The 18,060-nt window shown below is 36.9% G+C and overlaps 3 protein-coding genes across 3 annotated transcripts in view; 2 read left to right on the forward strand and 1 right to left on the reverse strand.

Moving 5' to 3' along the window:
- Nucleotides 1–196: 196 nt before the first annotated feature.
- LOC140951242 (intraflagellar transport protein 46 homolog) lies at nucleotides 197–8,916 on the forward strand. The gene is made up of 14 exons (XM_073400475.1): nucleotides 197–313; nucleotides 1,460–1,580; nucleotides 1,786–1,856; nucleotides 2,186–2,373; nucleotides 2,649–2,723; nucleotides 2,813–2,906; nucleotides 3,379–3,460; nucleotides 4,082–4,134; nucleotides 4,899–4,966; nucleotides 6,332–6,376; nucleotides 6,962–7,028; nucleotides 7,168–7,228; nucleotides 8,034–8,119; nucleotides 8,222–8,916. The coding sequence occupies exons 1-14, from the start codon at nucleotides 284–286 to the stop codon at nucleotides 8,372–8,374; spliced, it is 1,194 nt and encodes a 397-aa protein (XP_073256576.1). The 5' UTR covers nucleotides 197–283; the 3' UTR covers nucleotides 8,375–8,916.
- On the reverse strand, nucleotides 8,830–12,120 carry LOC140951244 (dynein regulatory complex protein 12-like). Its single transcript, XM_073400477.1, has 6 exons — nucleotides 11,971–12,120; nucleotides 11,799–11,873; nucleotides 11,556–11,675; nucleotides 10,850–10,942; nucleotides 10,187–10,317; nucleotides 8,830–9,191 (listed from the first exon to the last, which is right to left on the reverse strand). Exons 1-6 carry the CDS (start codon nucleotides 12,020–12,022, stop codon nucleotides 9,063–9,065), a joined length of 600 nt encoding a protein of 199 aa, XP_073256578.1. The 5' UTR covers nucleotides 12,023–12,120; the 3' UTR covers nucleotides 8,830–9,062.
- A 3-nt stretch (nucleotides 12,121–12,123) lies between these two features.
- The window catches only part of LOC140951243 (electron transfer flavoprotein subunit beta-like), a 6,198-nt gene continuing 261 nt past the window's right edge, over nucleotides 12,124–18,060 (forward strand). The window contains exons 1-8 of the mRNA XM_073400476.1: nucleotides 12,124–12,229; nucleotides 12,310–12,396; nucleotides 12,851–12,922; nucleotides 13,788–13,946; nucleotides 15,122–15,184; nucleotides 15,581–15,699; nucleotides 16,752–16,791; nucleotides 17,607–18,060. The exon at nucleotides 17,607–18,060 is cut by the window's right edge and continues 261 nt beyond it. Of these exons, the coding sequence (XP_073256577.1) occupies nucleotides 12,173–12,229; nucleotides 12,310–12,396; nucleotides 12,851–12,922; nucleotides 13,788–13,946; nucleotides 15,122–15,184; nucleotides 15,581–15,699; nucleotides 16,752–16,791; nucleotides 17,607–17,777 (768 nt within the window). The 5' untranslated portion in view covers nucleotides 12,124–12,172 and the 3' untranslated portion in view covers nucleotides 17,778–18,060. The remainder of the gene's footprint in view (nucleotides 12,230–12,309; nucleotides 12,397–12,850; nucleotides 12,923–13,787; nucleotides 13,947–15,121; nucleotides 15,185–15,580; nucleotides 15,700–16,751; nucleotides 16,792–17,606) is intronic.

Here is an 18,060-nt window from a genome sequence, read left to right on the forward strand (position 1 = left end):
CAACACCCCTCTGAGATTTCCCCCCACGCATGATGATGATGATGATGATGATGATGATGATGATGATAATGATAATTATATTATTATTATTATTTCCTTAGACTTTTCTCAAGTCGACATATTTCATCTGCCCTTTCCATGGATAATAGATCCATGCTCTTTCTGAGTTTTTCTTTTCTTTTAATTTCATTTAAACGTTCTGAAAAGGACTAGGAACTAGTTTACCTGCCAGTTGGAGGGAACGTCATGTAAGTTGTAACGAACCTGGTGGGTTGCTTCGTTCATGGCTGACTCCGATGACGAGCGAAGAAAGGTAAACTGTGTTGGATTTGCCGGTTTTTAATCTCTTTTTAAAGTCTTAGAAGCACTTTTTACTGGCTCCAGTTATTTTTATGTCGTTTTGAAGCACTTTTATTAAGAAACAGTGCTCTGAACGTTCAATAATGTTGTGCTATGTTCGACAATTTTTTTGCGAGGTATCGGGTTTCGTTGTCCTTGGATACAAGGAATTATTGTCGCATATACACTCCTTTTGCAGTCCAGTTCATATTTTGAAGTATAAGTGTAGTAATTTAAACACCTTTTGAGTGAAGGAAAGGTACCATCTGAAAAAAAAATCGATAATTTTTCTTCCTTTGCAAAAATACCAACGTTAAGTACGTGTTGATTGACTAGATCACGTTGGCGCTTTTGCGGTAATTCAAAATTTACAGGACAGGTGCATTGAATAATTTGCTTATGCTTTATCGTTTGCACCGGATTCTGGAACAAAAGTCTAAGATTACCAGGTAGAAATGAGATAGACCGAGTAGAGACATAACATTTAACGAAAAGTGATATTAGAACTTCCCATTTTTCCAGATCAATTCCTTCTGTGAAAACACATTTACGTAATTTACAGGTTTTAAATCAGTACCTTTGTGATTTTCTCTGTTGTGAAGAAAGGTTTCAGGTAGAAAAAATGAGAAAAAATGAATTGCAAGACTGCCCTGTTGTTAACATTGTTGTGTACTTAACATTGAAATTTATGGAAATGTCCCAATTAAACAGTTGTAAAATCAGCATGACCCTGTCCCATTTTTATGGCCCTTTCCGTTTTGCCTGACCACTGTTCAATGTGAGCAACAGACACACACAAAGTTGTTTTAAAGTATTGTTTGGGTTAAACTTGAGAATAGCTGGCCACTGAAATATTACCCAACAAATCCTGCTATGACAGTCCACAGTCACGAACACTGGATCAGTTCTGCTACCACAGTAGCACTTGTAATCATCACTTGTCTAATTCACAATCAGAGACTGCAAATTGTAGTAGCAGGTGATTTCAAAACTTAAAAAGTAACTTAACCCAAGGACGAGACCACGGACCAGGGTTTTTCGGTAAAGCACCTAAGTTGCTCGGTATTCTGAAGTTGCTTCTTTATGATACTATATTGAGTGATGAATTTTTTCTCTCTAGCTTGTTGTTAACCAACCCTATGATGAAGCTCTTGAAGTAAACGACGAAGAGGACGTTGCCAGCACATTTACCCCTAGTCCAAGACCTCCTGGACCTAAAACCGTTGGAGGTTACAATCCAGGTAGAAGGATGGTGTACTTGTAGGATGTTGCTTCGCTGTTAAAAGAACTTTGCTTACTAATACTTTGTCCTGACCTTTTTCTTGTTAACTTTTTTGGATGTTTTAGTTTATAATATGATTGCTTGCATTAAATATGATCATTTTTTTAATGCGTGGCACCTGTATAAGTACATAATTTTGATTAAAAATTTTTGCATGTTTATAGCGATTGGATCCATCTCCATGAATGACCAAAGTGACGATGAGTTTGATCATGACGACTTAGTTGAAAGCAAGGTTAGTAAAATCTGGCGTTAGGGTAAAAATCCCATGCTGCCTCATTCCATTTTTCCTATATCCCTGGACTGTGGTACATGCGGGATACTATTCAGCTATATTTCAGCCTCTTGTTGTCCACATGAGGTAAAGTAGTAAATTATGTTGGATCTTGAGAAGTACCGGTAGTAAATTTTGTTTTTCTGTACATGAGCCTTTAGGCTTTCCTAAAACTCTAGCAAGCGTGACTCGTATGAACACTTTACAAACCTGTCCGTCAGTACGAGACATGAACATAATGTTTATTCTATGTATTCACACATTATCTTCCTCTACACTTGTATCTGTAGGATGCCCCTGGAGGTTATGCCCGGCCACAAGAACCAGGGGGCAAAGAACGACCTGGGAGACCAACCGGCCAAGAAGTTCTGAGCAAACAAACAAATGATGATGATGACGATGATGAAGGAGATGATCAGAGTGACAGCACGGAGGATGACGACGATGATGAAGATACCCATGGAACTGCTCTAGAGGGGTACAGCATTTTTTAATGAATCAATCTACCACTATTTTATGATCTTTATTATTTCTAACATACATACAAGGTCCTGTTAGCAGACACCCATGCAGACACCTTCCCATTTGTTCACAATGACGCAAAGCCTTACACAAGCTCTACCTCTAGTTAATTGACACCTCTGTAACACAGACACCTAACACTTTACCGTTATTACAGGAAGGATTGATTGTGTGGTTAATTGCAACCAGTCCAGGTTTCTATATGTGAAATGCATTGTTTTATTCTTTCAGGGCCTATGATCCAGCTGATTATGAACACCTTCACATCAGCCAAGAAATTAAAGAGCTTTTCCAGTACATTACAAGGTACGTAGTTATTAATTTTGCTGTTCCAGTGATTTCTATGTGGATGACAATAATATTTGCATCATCTTTGTTCTTGTATAACTCCTAAGGTATACACCTCAATCAATTGATTTGGAGCACAAGCTAAAGCCATTTAATCCAGATTTTATTCCTGCAGTTGGAGATATTGATGCATTCTTGAAGGTATTAGTTTTTTTCATATGGTAGAATTGAAGAGGTTAAAATCTAATTTTTTAGTGTTTACATACATGTAGTACATTAGAAAGATATTATCATTATTATTAATTATTATTATTATTATCACTCAATGTTTTTTCTCATTAATTTTTTTTATAGCTCTTTGAACTGAATTTGTGAATCAGCTCACTTACCATGTTTCAGCTAATTTTCGTGGGGACATTGATTGACCAGTTATTATTTTGTTATCAATGCCTAGCCTTCATTCATCAGTTGATACAAGATCCCATCTGGAAAATACCACACTCAGAAACCCTACATTGAATTTTCCCACAAAAATGATATACCAATACTGTATCCTCCATCTTAACATCAGCACTGCACTGATGAGGCCCAGAAGGCCAAAACAGTACTGTCTGTAGTTAGTTATATTATATAAAGTATATATCTAATGATGGTGTTTTGTTCACTTTGTCAGGTAACTCGTCCAGATGGTAAACCTGAGACGTTAGGTTTGGTTGTACTGGATGAACCCATTGCAAAGCAATCAGATCCCACAGGTACTGTGAGAAAGCAGAAAGCTATTCATGCATAATTATTTCACAATGACTTCACTTACAAAGCAAACTCAAACCCTATTGGCATTATCTCAACTCACTTGAAGCACTCACTCTTGAAAAATTTTCACTGATTTCAGGGGTGCAATGAAAGTCAGTTGTAGCATATAATAGCCCAAAAAAGAAATTTAATTCTGACAAGCAGTATTGAGAATTAATTAATTCCTATTTGTCAGTTATTTTATTGCCAGCTTTTCATTCATTGTAATAATGACTGTAATAACTTTACTTCATCTGATCAGCTTGAAAAACAGCTTTGAACCACATGAATTTATTATGAATTTAAACAATTTGTAGTATTTTACTTAATCTGCAATTTGATTTTCCATAGCCTAGTCACAAAATCCAGTAAGTAGCCCAAGGCTATCAGACACACACAGTGTCACCTCACATGCAGGCATTTTATCCCCTCGCATGAGGAAGAGGGAAATACAACTCTACACATGGTGCCTTGGACTGCAGAATATGCAGTGGTTATTGTAATATTAAACTAGATAGTGTAGTACTTTTTTGCATGTTAAAAGTGTTTACTCTTGAATGTATATAATACCTCTTTCCTTTCAGTTCTGGATCTGACGATCAGAACCATCTCAAAGCAGACAAATGTGAAAGCTATGGTATGAAAATTAATCTTAACCCATTCGCTCCTGGAGATTTTGCCGAAAAACGCGTTTTGAAGCTAGTCGAGTGGTTTTCTGGTCACTGTCGTGCTATAAAGAGCTAAAACTTACCACAAACCGGTTTACAGGTCGTACACTTGGCGGCCTTCTGATCCAGATGCAAAATATCAGCTTGCGAAGTTCGGGCATGCGCAGAAAGCAAAATTTCGAGATAGTTTTTGGGTTTAAAAGTGACACAGCAGTCTTGACTTTTACTTTTCGCTTTCTCTCCTCCCTTCTTTTTACGCTTTTCTTGCCTCACTTTTTTTTTCTCTTGCTGGGCATTTAGTAGGCTTCATTTTGGTGGGAAGAGTTTTTAGGAAAGCTTTTAGGATCTTAGGATTAGGTGAAAGGAAAGGTAGGTGGGTAATGGAACAAGATTTTCATGGAGATTTTCAGGTCCTTGTCAGGTGGTTTTTTGCTTCTTTCTCCGGTGTCCTTGACTGAATTGTGCTCATTCTGGTATGGTTTGAAAGATCTCTTCACTCTACACAAGTTACCGAAGAAAGTTGTCCTTGACCGTTAAAACTGATGACGTCACAAAGGGTAGAAAGGACCTGGATCCGCACGGGCGGTTACGGGCGGTTCAGGGGCGAATGGGTTAAATAACAATATTATTGAATGATATTTTTAAAAGGAATTAAGTTATTGAACTCATGAAAATAGTTTCTTGATTTCGATCATTATCATATAATGTACAAAATGTATCTGCTCCATTATAGACAGTACGCAGCATTGAAGACCCAGAGAAGAACCCTAAAGCTGTGGACAACTGGATTGACAGTATCAGGTGTGATCATAATTATAAGTAAATTGTACTAATCTATCCCATAAATTGATTACCATATGAAAACAGTAGTAGTCAATCCTATTATATTATATTATGCTATGTTATGTAATGTTATGTTATGTTATGTTTGTAATGTTTGTTATGTTTGTTATGTTATGTTATGTTATGTTATGTTTGTTATGTTTGTTTTGTTTGTTATGTTTGTTATGTTTGTTATGTATTATGTTATGTTATGTTATGTTAACTTGAAACAGAACCATGAATCTTTCAGTTATTCACCCATTCTAATAGTTTCGTGAGTCTTCTCTTCTGAAGTGAAGCCAGCACACTTTCGTTCTTTTAACTCCGTGATAGTAACATGCCTCCATTCGAAGCGCCGAAGATAATCAACTTTTGTCTCTGCTGGAGTTAAATCTCCTCTCTGATGGCTCTTAAGCACGTAACAACTCGAAGGAAACCATATTGATCAACTGAATTGCTAAGACGCGCAGTCAAAGCAAAACTATCGAGGCCTCACTAGCCTCGCTTTCGCGCAACTAGACCCGGGCTGACCGAGAGATCCGCCATATTTGCATTCGGTGTATGTTATGTTATGTTATTATTCATTCAAAATATTTCCCCGATTCTGATTGGCTAAAAGCACACACATAATTCACCATAACCAGTTTCTGATGACCAAATTTGGCAGAATTTTGTGTTTAACGAGGAAATGACGTCAAAAATACAGTGTTCATGCAGGTTAAGGCACCGTTAACCAAGAAGACCTGGGGATTGAAAAATGGCGGACATTTCACTCGTTTCAAGAACTAGGCGTAAAAATAACTAAAAACATGGTAAGCACAGCAAGAAGACAACTCTAAGGGCGACATCTGCTATTTGGAGAATATTTGCGGAGCTGGACAAACCTAAATGTGCACTATCGAAGATGAACTTAACATCAATGGATCGATGGAGGTAAGCATGTTTTAGCCATGTTTTTAAACTAGGAATTATTTTGAATGAATAATAAAACAATTATTGAATTATGCTTTCGTATCATATGAAGAATTATGGAGATCTCGGAGGGTGTTATCCGCCTTGGCCTACGGCCTCGACGGATTACACCCTTCTCGATCTCCATAATTCTTCATAAGATACTCAGCCTCATTCATTAATTGTTAATTATGTTATGTTATGTTATGTTATATTAAATTATATTATTGTAAATTGTAGTTAAAACTTGCATGATTTGTAAATTGTAAAACCTATATTTTAATGAAATAATGTACTGCATGTAATTACAAATAAAAATTATGATATATTTCACAGGTGACACATAACCATTTTAGTTTATGCACTGTTTATTAATTTTTGGATTGTTTGCAGAGAACTTCATCGGCAAAAACCTGCTCCTACAGTTCATTATCAGAGGTGAGGAGTTCTTAACTAAAAGCAGAGATTTTGTTAAAGATTACTTTTATTTTGCAGTTAACTTTACAGGACTTGAATAAAATAATACTGGGCTTAAAAGGTCTTTGGGTAAATGGAACTGTGCGTGGTATGTGGTGGTTAAATATTAACTTCTCTCAGCCTGGGTGAAACACATTGCATTTTCCACAAGCTAGTCTCCAGGACTACCACTGGATTTCTGCATTAAAACTTGGCAGCTCAGATACATGTGTACGACAGGAATGTGTGTATAGTCTTGAACAAGTGCATGCTGACAGAGCACTTCACATCTGTAGTATCTTCCAGTAGTCCTAGACTTAAAAAAAGTCCTTACTCCTATTTAATATCATGGCCTTGCTTGGCTGCCTCGTGGCCCAAAAAGCTCTTTCCGCTCACTTTGCAGCTTTTCTGCTTCAAAAATTCTTTTTGTGCTTCGATCCACTTTAAAAAGTAAGGGAAGAGTAAATGCAAATCAATTTAGCTAATAACTTCAGCAAGGTTGCTAAATGAAATGTATGCCCATAATAGGGCTTTATAGACATGCTTTTTTCTTTCTCATTTTAACAGAAACATGCCAGATATTGAATTTCTTATGCAGGAGTGGCCAGCAGAATTTGAAGAACTTTTGAATCAGGTAGTTACTAGTAGCTTCATCCTTCAGAGTGAGATTTCCTTACAACCTGCCGGCGAAAATTGACTTTGTGCTGAAAAACCATGATCCAATTCCCATCCAGGGTTAAAAGCTTTACTGAAGTTCTTTTCATCTATAATAGGTTGGGCTTCCAACAGCTGATCTGGATGTTGAGTTAAATCAGTATGTTGACTTGGTCTGTGGTAAGTTGTAATCATGCATTGGAGGGGTACTAGGGATTGGGGGAACCTTACTCTAGCTATCACAAATTAGGATTCCAATATGAAACTACTTGTATCATTTACCCAGACCAGGGCCAGTGGAGAAGGGGAACACTCCCCTATGTAATGGCAAGTGCCATAGGGTATGTTTTTTATTTTACTCATGAAGGTATCACCTTAAATTAGTTACAAATGACATCATATTATTGGAATAATATGGTCTCTTTTATAGTTCACAATAAACCTTACCTACACCCAGATTGGTGACTCTCTTTTAGGGCTTAACTCGAATGTTATTTTTGGACAACCATTCCCATCATTTTCATAGGAGAGTTCCCCCAGATCTGAACTGGGGTATAGATTTTAACCATTTTAAACTGAAATAGGGCAAGTCTTAGTGCTCTCTGGAACCAGGGTCTGTAATTCAGTATAGGTATTGAAAACAGCAGTTTAGGTCTGAAGTAGGGTAGGGAAAGGCAGATACGTTGGTCTGAAATGGGGTAACGGTTTCATCGAGTATTCCCACCTCAACTGGTGGCATGGGTGGCTAAAAACATCTAACTCTTAACACGTGGTGGTGATATGACAAACTTGAATCAACTGTCCAAGTAAAATAATAAAACATGAAGTCAACATTATTAAATAGACGTATAAATTAGCAAGGCAATGTCATTCATTTTAAGAAACATCAAGACTAACATCTCATATGAATTATTTCAGATAAGAAGCCAGTAGACAAAGATTAATGTTCAACTGAATTGTTTCTCATTTAAATTCTTTTTGACAGGTATCCTCGACATCCCTGTACATAGCAACAGAATCCATGCACTTCATGTGCTGTTCACACTATTCTCAGAATTCAAGAACTCACAGGTATCATAATAATCCGTAAATTTCAATGACAGTCAAGCCTTACTTTTCTATGACTTCAGATTCACATTTATTTATTTTTTGTATCTTTTTTCCCTTCACCAGCATTTTAATCAACTTGCCAAAGACAACCAACTGTCAAATGACCTGCAACTGGATGGTGGCAATGACGATCTTAATATTGGGGGTGTGGCAGCTGCTACAGAGCACATGACTCTTAGTGGTGGAGAGGCACAGACGATGAGCTTTGATGACTAAAACATTTGGACCATTGTACCTTTGCTGTCACATGTCAAGTGAAAAGTTGCTGTCATGCAGTGTAGAATGCATATCACTGTAAAAATGTCTTCAAATAGCCTTCTGTTATTTTGTGGTACTTGTAATTTATTGTTGAGAGCTATAAGGTTGTGTCATGGTTGTTGCTGTTAGGTACATGTAATTCCATCTTCTGAGTACCAACTGGTTTTCAAGCATATTATTTTTTATTTACCGGTATTGAAAAAAAAATGTGGATAGAACTCTCTGACACAGGTATCGGTGTGTGACTGGTGCAGCTATTGTAATGCATCTAAAGCAAATCCAACATGTCAGTGATTTTACTTTGGTTAATAATTTTTTAGCCTGCTTGAAAATTGAGTTTGGCATGGCAGACTTGTATGTGGAGCTTACAAAGTGCCAATATCAACCAGTAGCAAATTTCTAACGAAGCCACCTGCATCTTATATTCATTACTATTTATTGAAGTGCAGATTAGCTGTACTATATGATAACATTGTAAATAAAAAAAGTACTGTACAGTGTGAATGACTTTAATTGTGTATGTACATGTCCTTCGCTCACTCCTGGTGTTTATAGCCTGAACATGTGATCTTCTATCTTGGCAAGTAAATACAGTATCTCCTATTAATTTCAGTCAACTATTTAAGGCCCGGTATTAGAAATCATTCTAGATTTCTAGTGGATTCAAGCCAAACTCCAGCAGAAGCTGTTTGTTTCTCTCTTGAATCTCAGATGACTCTGTCTCCCATCTTGTTCTGGCATCCTCAACCTTCTGTGCCATTCTATCGAAAGCATCCTAAGCGAAAAATACAAGTAGTCACAAAAGTTTCACCTTCTACAAATGTTAAACACCAGTTAGATTGTCATATCCATGACAATAGTGATAGTACGATCTTTTGGGTAGTAGGGATACGTTGTGCTAGAGCTGAGCAAGCATCTCTTGCCATTTTAACTCACGCATTCAAAGCCATGAGTAGTTCACTAAATTAGTGAATTTAGAGGGCCCAGGAAGTAGGAAGATGTGTTCATTATGTAACAGTGGTACATTGCATTAGGGTCTTAATAACAATAATACTGTGAAGTTATGAATATATGAAAATCATATATGTGAACTGGGGAGTGAAGAATTATAATGAAGGAAGATCATTGCAGTTATATACACAACTTTTGCAGTTGCAAAAAGAAAGCCTGAGAAAAATTCAGGCTTGTACGTGATTCGAACCCTTGACCTCTGCGATAGCGGTGCAGCACTCTACCAATTTACGCAACGGCAAAAGTTGGGTATATAATTGCAATATAACTGTAAAGTTCTTAGCTTGTTCCAGGCTCTCAGATAGAAGAGATGACACGTAAGTCAAAGGCACATGAAAATAATAGCACATGATCACACGTTCCTCTCATTTTATTTTTGTGTTCGCTCTTCCTCAATTTCGTGGACTTGACTATCTGAGAGCCTGGAACAGGCTAACTGCAACTGGGGCAAAGACTATATGTATCTTTTTGTTATATTAGGCCTCATCCTATTAGGGACAGGGTAATGACCCTTGTGTATGATTATGTCAGATGAGCAAATTTCACCACCAAGCCTTGTTTGCAAGGAAAATTCTCTGCGTTTGCACTCTGTGCGTGGATATTTTTTCCAAATTTACTGCCTCGGGAATTCTTTTATGCAAAACTTCGCAACTTTACAATTTCAAAATGAGGCTTGGAGGTGAAATTTGGTCATTTGACATAAACATGAATAAGAGCTATTATGCTGGAACCACCTATCATATGCACATGTATACTCACATGAAGCACACTTTCATATGCTGATTCCATATGATCTATTTTAAACTGTAGTTCTGCTATTATTTCATCCTTTTCTTTCCTCATGTCATCTCTTTCCTTTCTAGTCTTTCTAAGTTCCTCTTCTGTTGAAGCTACATTTTATAAATGAAGAAAAATATCACAACTTGTTATACACATGAAAAACTACACCTGTTGTTGATTTAAACTTTTGTTTACGGTACAAAAGGGTGCCTTTAGTGTCCCGGGGACTTTTGCTATTGAAAATTGATAGATTTTTTTCCCTCATTGCCTTGTATTATTCGCTATGAAACAAACAGACAAATTGACAAATTGATTAAGAGTACGTAGGACCTATTGCTATAATACACCCTTTCAATCTGAGCCACAATGAAAGCAACAGAGTGAGATCTTGGTTACTGTAATTGCATTCTCATACATACCATCTTTCTTACACCTCATTGAACCCACATTCCTGTACCTTAGTTAACATTTCCTTCAATAGATGCTCCCATACACTCAAGAGTGTTTGTGCACAAATATTACAGGTAAACTGCATTTTCATACCCTGGCTCCAGCGGTCCATTCCCAGGCACCCAATTACAAGGTGTTGTTTTCACTATAAAAGCCTAGTCATTAAGTCCCAAATATTGAGGAAACACCTACCAAGTTGCTCTCGGAGTTTATTGACTGTCTGTTCCAACATGTGAATCCTTAATGCCATCTCCGACTGCATTGTTTTGTATTGACGAGTAAGATCTGTATTATATACAGGTACATCAGTAAAAGAAAAAAATATTTTAGCTGGAGGTTTTGTCTGGTGGGCCCGCAAATGAGGTGAGAAGCTGCAAAAACATGCATTTCACCTCACTTTACTTCGCAGCTTCCCTCACTGATGGCTGTAGCCCCACTCCAGTGAAATTATGAGCAACCAATGACTGAGGACATGTAAGGGTAAAATTCTGACAAGCCTCATGGCCTTGAAATAGTGACATAAGACTAGATGGATGAAATGGTGACAAAAGGCATAAAAATGGGCTGAATACCGACAGGGGCATGGCCTATTCCTAAAAACACAAAACAACCATATTTTACATTAAGACGGGGGACATATGAAGCTCCCCCCTCCCTGCCCACCTATTAAAGAAGGCCTCATCATTTAGTCTGAAATGTTAGCCATCTCCACCCCAAAGCCCTAGGAGGGGGCAGGGGCATGGGAGAGAGAGACTATCAAGGATGGAGAAGGCTGGCATTTCAGATTATCAGTCTTAATGAATATTGCACTTACCGATAAGACAATAACAAAATGAACGTTATTAATAATGAAGAAAAATAATTATATCATATGAAAGAAGGAACATAGCAAACATGCCTGAAGAAATGTCCAACTTGTTTTGCTGTTCTGTCTCTACTTCGTCCTTAGCCTCCCTCATCCTTTCCTTCATGCGATCTGCGGTGTCTTTAGACCTTCGTGCGATCTCCGTTCTTGCAGCTGCAAGACGTTTTACAAGTGTAACATAACAAACTTCGATCAATCTGCAGCTTTTCACAAGTTATAAAATTACATGAATGAAAGGCAAGCATGATTTGAAGATCTTAATTTTAAAAAACCTACCCAGCTCGTCCTTAAGGACTTCTATTTCCTGCATAGTTCTTTTGTACTTATCTTCGATCGTCAATTCAGTTTTTTCTGCACAGAAACAACAAACAAAACAACTCAAAGTTTCCTTGCACGTCAAAAACATTCTTGACAAAAAATAACGAGAAAACGATCAACCCAGTCATACCATCCTTCTTCTTCTTTTTCTTTCCCTTCCCCTTTTTCTTCTTTGGCGGCATTTTCACGATTTAAAGAAATTAAAGACCAAGTATTCTGTCAAGAATGTGTTGTTAGGACGCCATCTTGGTTTCTTCTTTTCGGTGTCGATTTCCCAGCGGTATCCTTTGAGATCATGCGCATCTCAATCTTCCTTTCGTCCAAAATCCAAGATGGCGTCGTTACGAGTCTTGGTTGGGGTTAAACGTGTCATAGATTACGCCGTTAAGGTTTGTGGTGATCGAGAAACTGGTGCATAATACATAATCTTAATGAATGATATTTCTAAATTCTTATTTTCTCCTTGAAGATACGCGTGAAACCGGATAAGAGTGGCGTGGTTACTGATGGAGTCAAGCATAGCATGAACCCTTTTGATGAAATAGCGGTGGAAGAGGTCGGGCGAATATTTTTAATTTTTCTTAAATGACTGTGTCTTACAGAAAGCAGTTAAATCTTTTAAGTACGCCTAGAATTTTTTATTTCTTTCATAACTACGAATGTCGAGAAAAGTCTTTTCAGTTTAATATGTAGTGGAAGTAAGTTTACAAATTCGTCACTGGTCTTTAAGAGTTACACTGATGTTTGTCTTTCATCTCAATGAGGGTATGCTATGTGGACAAAAAGATGTTAAGAACCCTCCACCCCAGCACAAATCCCCTGGGATTTTCACTTATGTTTTGTTGTTTGTGTTCTTTAAAATGCTATTCCTTAGAGACCACCCTTCTTCTTTCAATGACGTAATGAAAGAGGTGGTTACACCCCTACCCCACCCCCCATCACTATATTCCCTCTTTTATAAGTAAGATGTCAAAAATATTACTCAAAAAGCTTTTTTTAAAAATTGACAGGCAGTAAGGCTCAAAGAAAAGGGAATTGCATCAGAAATTGTTGCTGTTAGCTGTGGGCCTGCTAAAAGTGAGGTAGGACTTACTTAGTCTTCAAGGCCCTCATAGAGTTTATGTTTAGAGAAATGACTTTCTCCCCATGTAGGCTTTCAATTTTCATTGTTTTATTTTTCGATTGTATAACAAATTATTCATGTTATTGCATAAAAACGTCTCTCCTTCCTCACTCTCACAGCCATAATCAAAAATGATACTCAGTGTTTTCTGAACCTTATTTTGAAATAACTTTTAGAGCATGAACAACAGTAACAAAATATTTTTAATGCGTAGACAACTCTAATACAGTCTAACCTCTCCTTACGGACACCTCCTTAATACGGACACCTCTCTATTACGGACAGTTCATTTGGTCCCAGAAATGCCAAAGAATCATACATTCCCTACCTCTATAATACGGACACCTCTTTAAAGCAGACACTTGGTTCTGTCCCTTTGGTGTCCGTATTAAAGAGGTTTGACTGTACCTTTAAAGTATTTCCTACAGTGCTTTAGAGCTTTCTTTGAAATAGCCCTTTGCCTTGGATTTTGAAGTGCTTCTGCCTTTAAGTTGTCTTTTACTGTTACTGAGGGCGATTATAATGCCTATTCTGGCAGTGAAATTTGAAAATACACAATAGACAGAGGTCTTCTTCTAATTGAAATTTGTAAATTAATATATTAACTTTTACTTCAAATGGAGGCTTAGTCTGTAATGTAAAAAATGGAACATTATCTCTTATTTTCCTGTCTCACATGTGCAACTTGCAAGGCATTAATTTCAAAAAGTCTAGTGTTATTGTTAGAAAGAAAGTCAAGCATAATTAAATTCTACTCCTACACAAAATGGCGCTAAATGAGCACTGTCTTAATTCTAGTACATTGTTCTGACTAAAATTTATAGGAAACCCTCCGTACAGCCCTTGCTATGGGAGTTGATCGTGGTATTCATGTTGTGTTAAATGACAAGGAATATGAAGGCCTTCAGCCCCTTGCAGTAGCTAAGCTGTTTCAAAAGATTACAGAGCAAGAGAATCCTAATCTAATTCTCCTTGGGAAACAGGTAATGATTAGACAAAATTTACTGACCACAATTGTGAATGCTATTAGGCCCATTGCGTTTGACTTCTTTATTGGAAGAGACTTTTGTTTAAATGTTGAGCCATTGTATTTACATCTCAACCAGAGCTGTTATTAAGGATTGCAACCCATAACACCTGTTATGGCTAAGCACACTTGATGTTACGGGTGATCAAAGTGGAAAGCTAAGGGTGGCACTATAAATTTTTGCGAGATGTTACGGGTGAATCTTCAGTTGCTACAGCTGCCTAAAAACTTAATGAGTCAACCACCTCTAACTTCTTGTGTGGAACCACATGTATGAAACTTTACCATTTTGTCATGAAAGTAAGAAGGACAACATTACTGCACTAGACATTTGTTGCATTTTGTACTTGAGGCTTCTTAGACCTGGAAAGGGTAAGAGAGTGCAGGCTAATAATAATAATGAGTCTTTATTTCACCAAAAGATAAAATTACATATCTTATGTTACAATAAGAGAAGATAAAAACTATGACAAAAATATCTACGTTATATGTATATATTAAAAAAGTGTGTCATTACAATAAATGGAGCTTAAAAATCAACCTATTTACAAAGGTGTTCATAAAACGCTCTGTATTAATTTTTGGGCGTACGCAGCCTTTTTTCCTAAGATTATGTACATACGTCTTCTGGGCAGGAATGATATCTTTTAGTGGGTGGCAATCCGTTGATATTAATTTCTTTAAAATGTTTTGGTCTTGTTTGGCTGTCCATTTGTTGAATTTGTTTCTTGAGAGATCAGTCAAGCAACAAGCTCATTACATTTCTGAACTGGCAACTTTGGTCCTAATGTCTCCAGGATCAAGGATTGAAATGCTAGTTGCTGTCAACGTACTTTTGAACAGTACTGTAAATTCGATGTGTAGTTTTTAGTGGAGAAAGTGATCTTGTAAATAATGTTATTCCATGGACAATACAAGACCAAACGTGGTGATAATGTACATTTTGTTGTTTCAGTAAGTTCAGTCCTTAATCAATGTCAAAAATTTATTGTTTGTCAAAAGACAAATTTTAAACAGCTATTTTATGATTTCATAGATCAGTACATCCTTGCTTCCCAAGTTTTCCTTTGTACAAAGAAAGTATTTAATAGAGGAGCTCCATGTCACTGAAATGTTATGTTTGTTTTTCAGGCAATTGATGATGATTGCAATCAGACGGGTCAAATGCTGTCTGCTTTGCTTAATTGGCCGCAGGTAATTGGGTTGAAGTTTTTTAAAATAGTTAAACATTTTTTCAATCCTCCAAGTTAAAGTTTTTGCTTGGTCACTATTTGGCAATCAACTCTTTTGGTTTAGGGAGACTTTTTTGCAAATCAAGTCACCAGCTGCAAAATTTTAGGCGCCATTGGTGACCAAAATGGTTACAACGTGGAGGGTTGTATCTGGGATTTTCTTGTGTCTTTGATCACTGAGGATAATAATATTGATAATATTGTTTTGAGATAAGGGAAATAATTTACTGAAATTGAATAAGAAAGTTTGAATCACATAGAGGAGCTAATGAAGAGAGATTTGACCATATTCTTTTTATGAATATTGATGCATTTGTTTGTATATTTGTAAAAGTGGTGTATTTATTGTTTCTTACAGGCTACTTTCGCTTCCAAATTGGAGTTAAAAGACGATAAATTGGGAGTGACGCGTGAAATTGATGGTGGCCTTGAGATGATAGATGTCAAGATGCCCTGTGTTGTAACAACTGATCTCAGGTATTTAAGAAACATATGACACTGTGAAAGGTTTGAACCCAGGAGTCATTTCAAAAGTAGGTTGAGTATGATCATCCGAGTGAACATAGTCCTCAATAGGACTGTTGTTGTTGATGGTGACTGACATTTTGACAACCTGTGCATTAGTCATCTTCAGAGTCAAAGTGATTTGTATCATGTCGTTTGGTGTTATTAAACTCTGGTTGTTGACCTAATTGGTCAATTAAGTCCCCATGATTGTTATTAGTCGTCTGTCAGTTAAGCCATGATGTTATTGGTTTGAAGACTTGTAATGTCATTGGTGAGTTTCAATCCGTCTTTCGTCTCAGTTTAACAGTCTTTTATGGTTAGTTTAATTCCAAAGTAAAATTTAACTCATTCTTTCTTGAATTTCTTAAAAAAAAAACCAAACAAACAAACAGGACCAAGCAAAAGTGCTGACAAAGAGGTTTCATTTGAATGGTCACACCATAGGATTTTGTCCACAGACTTTGTGTCTTCATACACATGATTCCGGTAGTGCTCTGTATAAAAAATTCCCTATCATTTGTTAGGTCTTGAAAGCCTTTGTCCTGTTGTAAAATGGAAACAGTATGGTTTAGTGTTTGGAAAGCTAAATTTGCAATTTGGATCCTTTTCCCTAATATTTATTTCACAGTTTGACTCAAGCTTGATTACTTAATCCTGAGTTGAGTTTGTAAATAATACCAACTACAGACTTTCATAGAAAGTCCTGGAGTGTGGGCTTGTTTTTCTGTGTTTTCCACTTTCTACATTTTGCTCAATTTTTCTTCACTTATGTTTGGCTTTTGCAGATTTACATGTCCAGGGCAACTTGTTTGCCTCTAGGCTGCCCCCTGAGTTAAAATTTTTAAATGTGTTTAAAATAGGGTCATTTGCTAGTATTTGTTTCCAGGGTTGTTTATCATTTTCCCTTAAGAGCCATGGAGAGAGGAGAAGTGAAACATAAAAAAATATGTGTATTGGTAGCACCAGTATTATTTAATTTATTTATTAAATTGGGAATTCACTTTTATTGTTTATTTCTTCAGGCTGAATGAACCACGCTATGCAACTCTCCCTAACATTATGGTTTGTAACTACAATAATTATGTACATCTTCTATTTATTTATCATAAAGTTGTAATCTAATTAGCACCCCACTATAAACAAGCTGGCATTTTTGTTTCAGTTGGGGAGAATTGCAATTAGTACAATTAGTTGCTCAAGTGTAAATAAGTTAAATAAGAAATACCGAGCGTTGAGTGGCCTGTTTGCAAAGGCAAGGAAAGTTGGTGTCAGGGAATTCTAGGTTACAAATTAAGTCTTTCTGAGACCCGGACCTCGAAAACCGATCTTCTATTTGTTTTGGTGGACACAATTTACATTAGTTTTCTTATCTACCTTCACCATCAGATTAAAGTTCATTTAGTTGGTTTGTTGTTTTTCGTCCCCACCATACAATTGTCTGAGAAACTTTGCAACTTTGTGGAACAATATCTTTGCTTGCTTTTAATGTATCTCATTTACTAGTGTCAAGTTTCCCAATAATTCTGCGAAGGTGTTCTTTCCGGCCGTGTTGATAGATATTCGCCTCCTGGTCTTTATAAAAACTTGAAAACAACTGTTGAAGGGTCTATCACATGCTGATGTAAAAGGCCTTTTTCTGCCTTACCAATAAACAAAGTTAGTGTGAACACTTGGTTAGGGGAGGGGTAGTTGGGGAGTGTCTGATTCAAAAGGCCTTCTTCTGCCTTTCCAATAAACTACCCCTCCGTTAAGCCAACATTTTTCCTTAAGTGAGAAGTTAGGATTAACATTGGGTTAGGGGAGGGGTGGGTATGTTGATCCAAAAGACCTTCTGCTTTAACAATTATTTAATTGTGAAATGCATCTTTGTACTGCAGAAAGCAAAGAAGAAGAAAATTGACAAGAAGACGCCTGGTGACTTAGGTGTAGACATTTCTCCAAGAATAGAGACTCTGAGTGTTGAGGATCCACCAGTGCGGGAAGCAGGAATTAAAGTTGAAACTGTTGATGATTTGGTCACTAAGCTTAAGGACAAAGGATTCTGTTAACGAATTCACGATATATTCTGGCATGGACAATCAATGAAAATCGGCCTGCGAGCAAGCTCTCCATTTCGAGTAGCAAAGCGAGCCGCGCGAGAACGTGTCACGTCTTCTGTTGCGTGCTGCTCTCATGTAACTTGTCATGATAAGCTTTCTCGCAGGTTGATTTTAATCAATGTTAATTGATATTCTATCAATGAGCAGTAAATTGTAGGAAATTAAATTCGATTCACTTTTACCGACTGTCGTTGTTGTTTTCTGGTTGGATCTATTCTCATCGTAACAACAA

Source organism: Porites lutea, chromosome 10 (assembly GCF_958299795.1).
Source record: "Porites lutea chromosome 10, jaPorLute2.1, whole genome shotgun sequence".
In the NCBI taxonomy this organism is placed as follows: Eukaryota; Metazoa; Cnidaria; class Anthozoa; order Scleractinia; family Poritidae; genus Porites; species Porites lutea.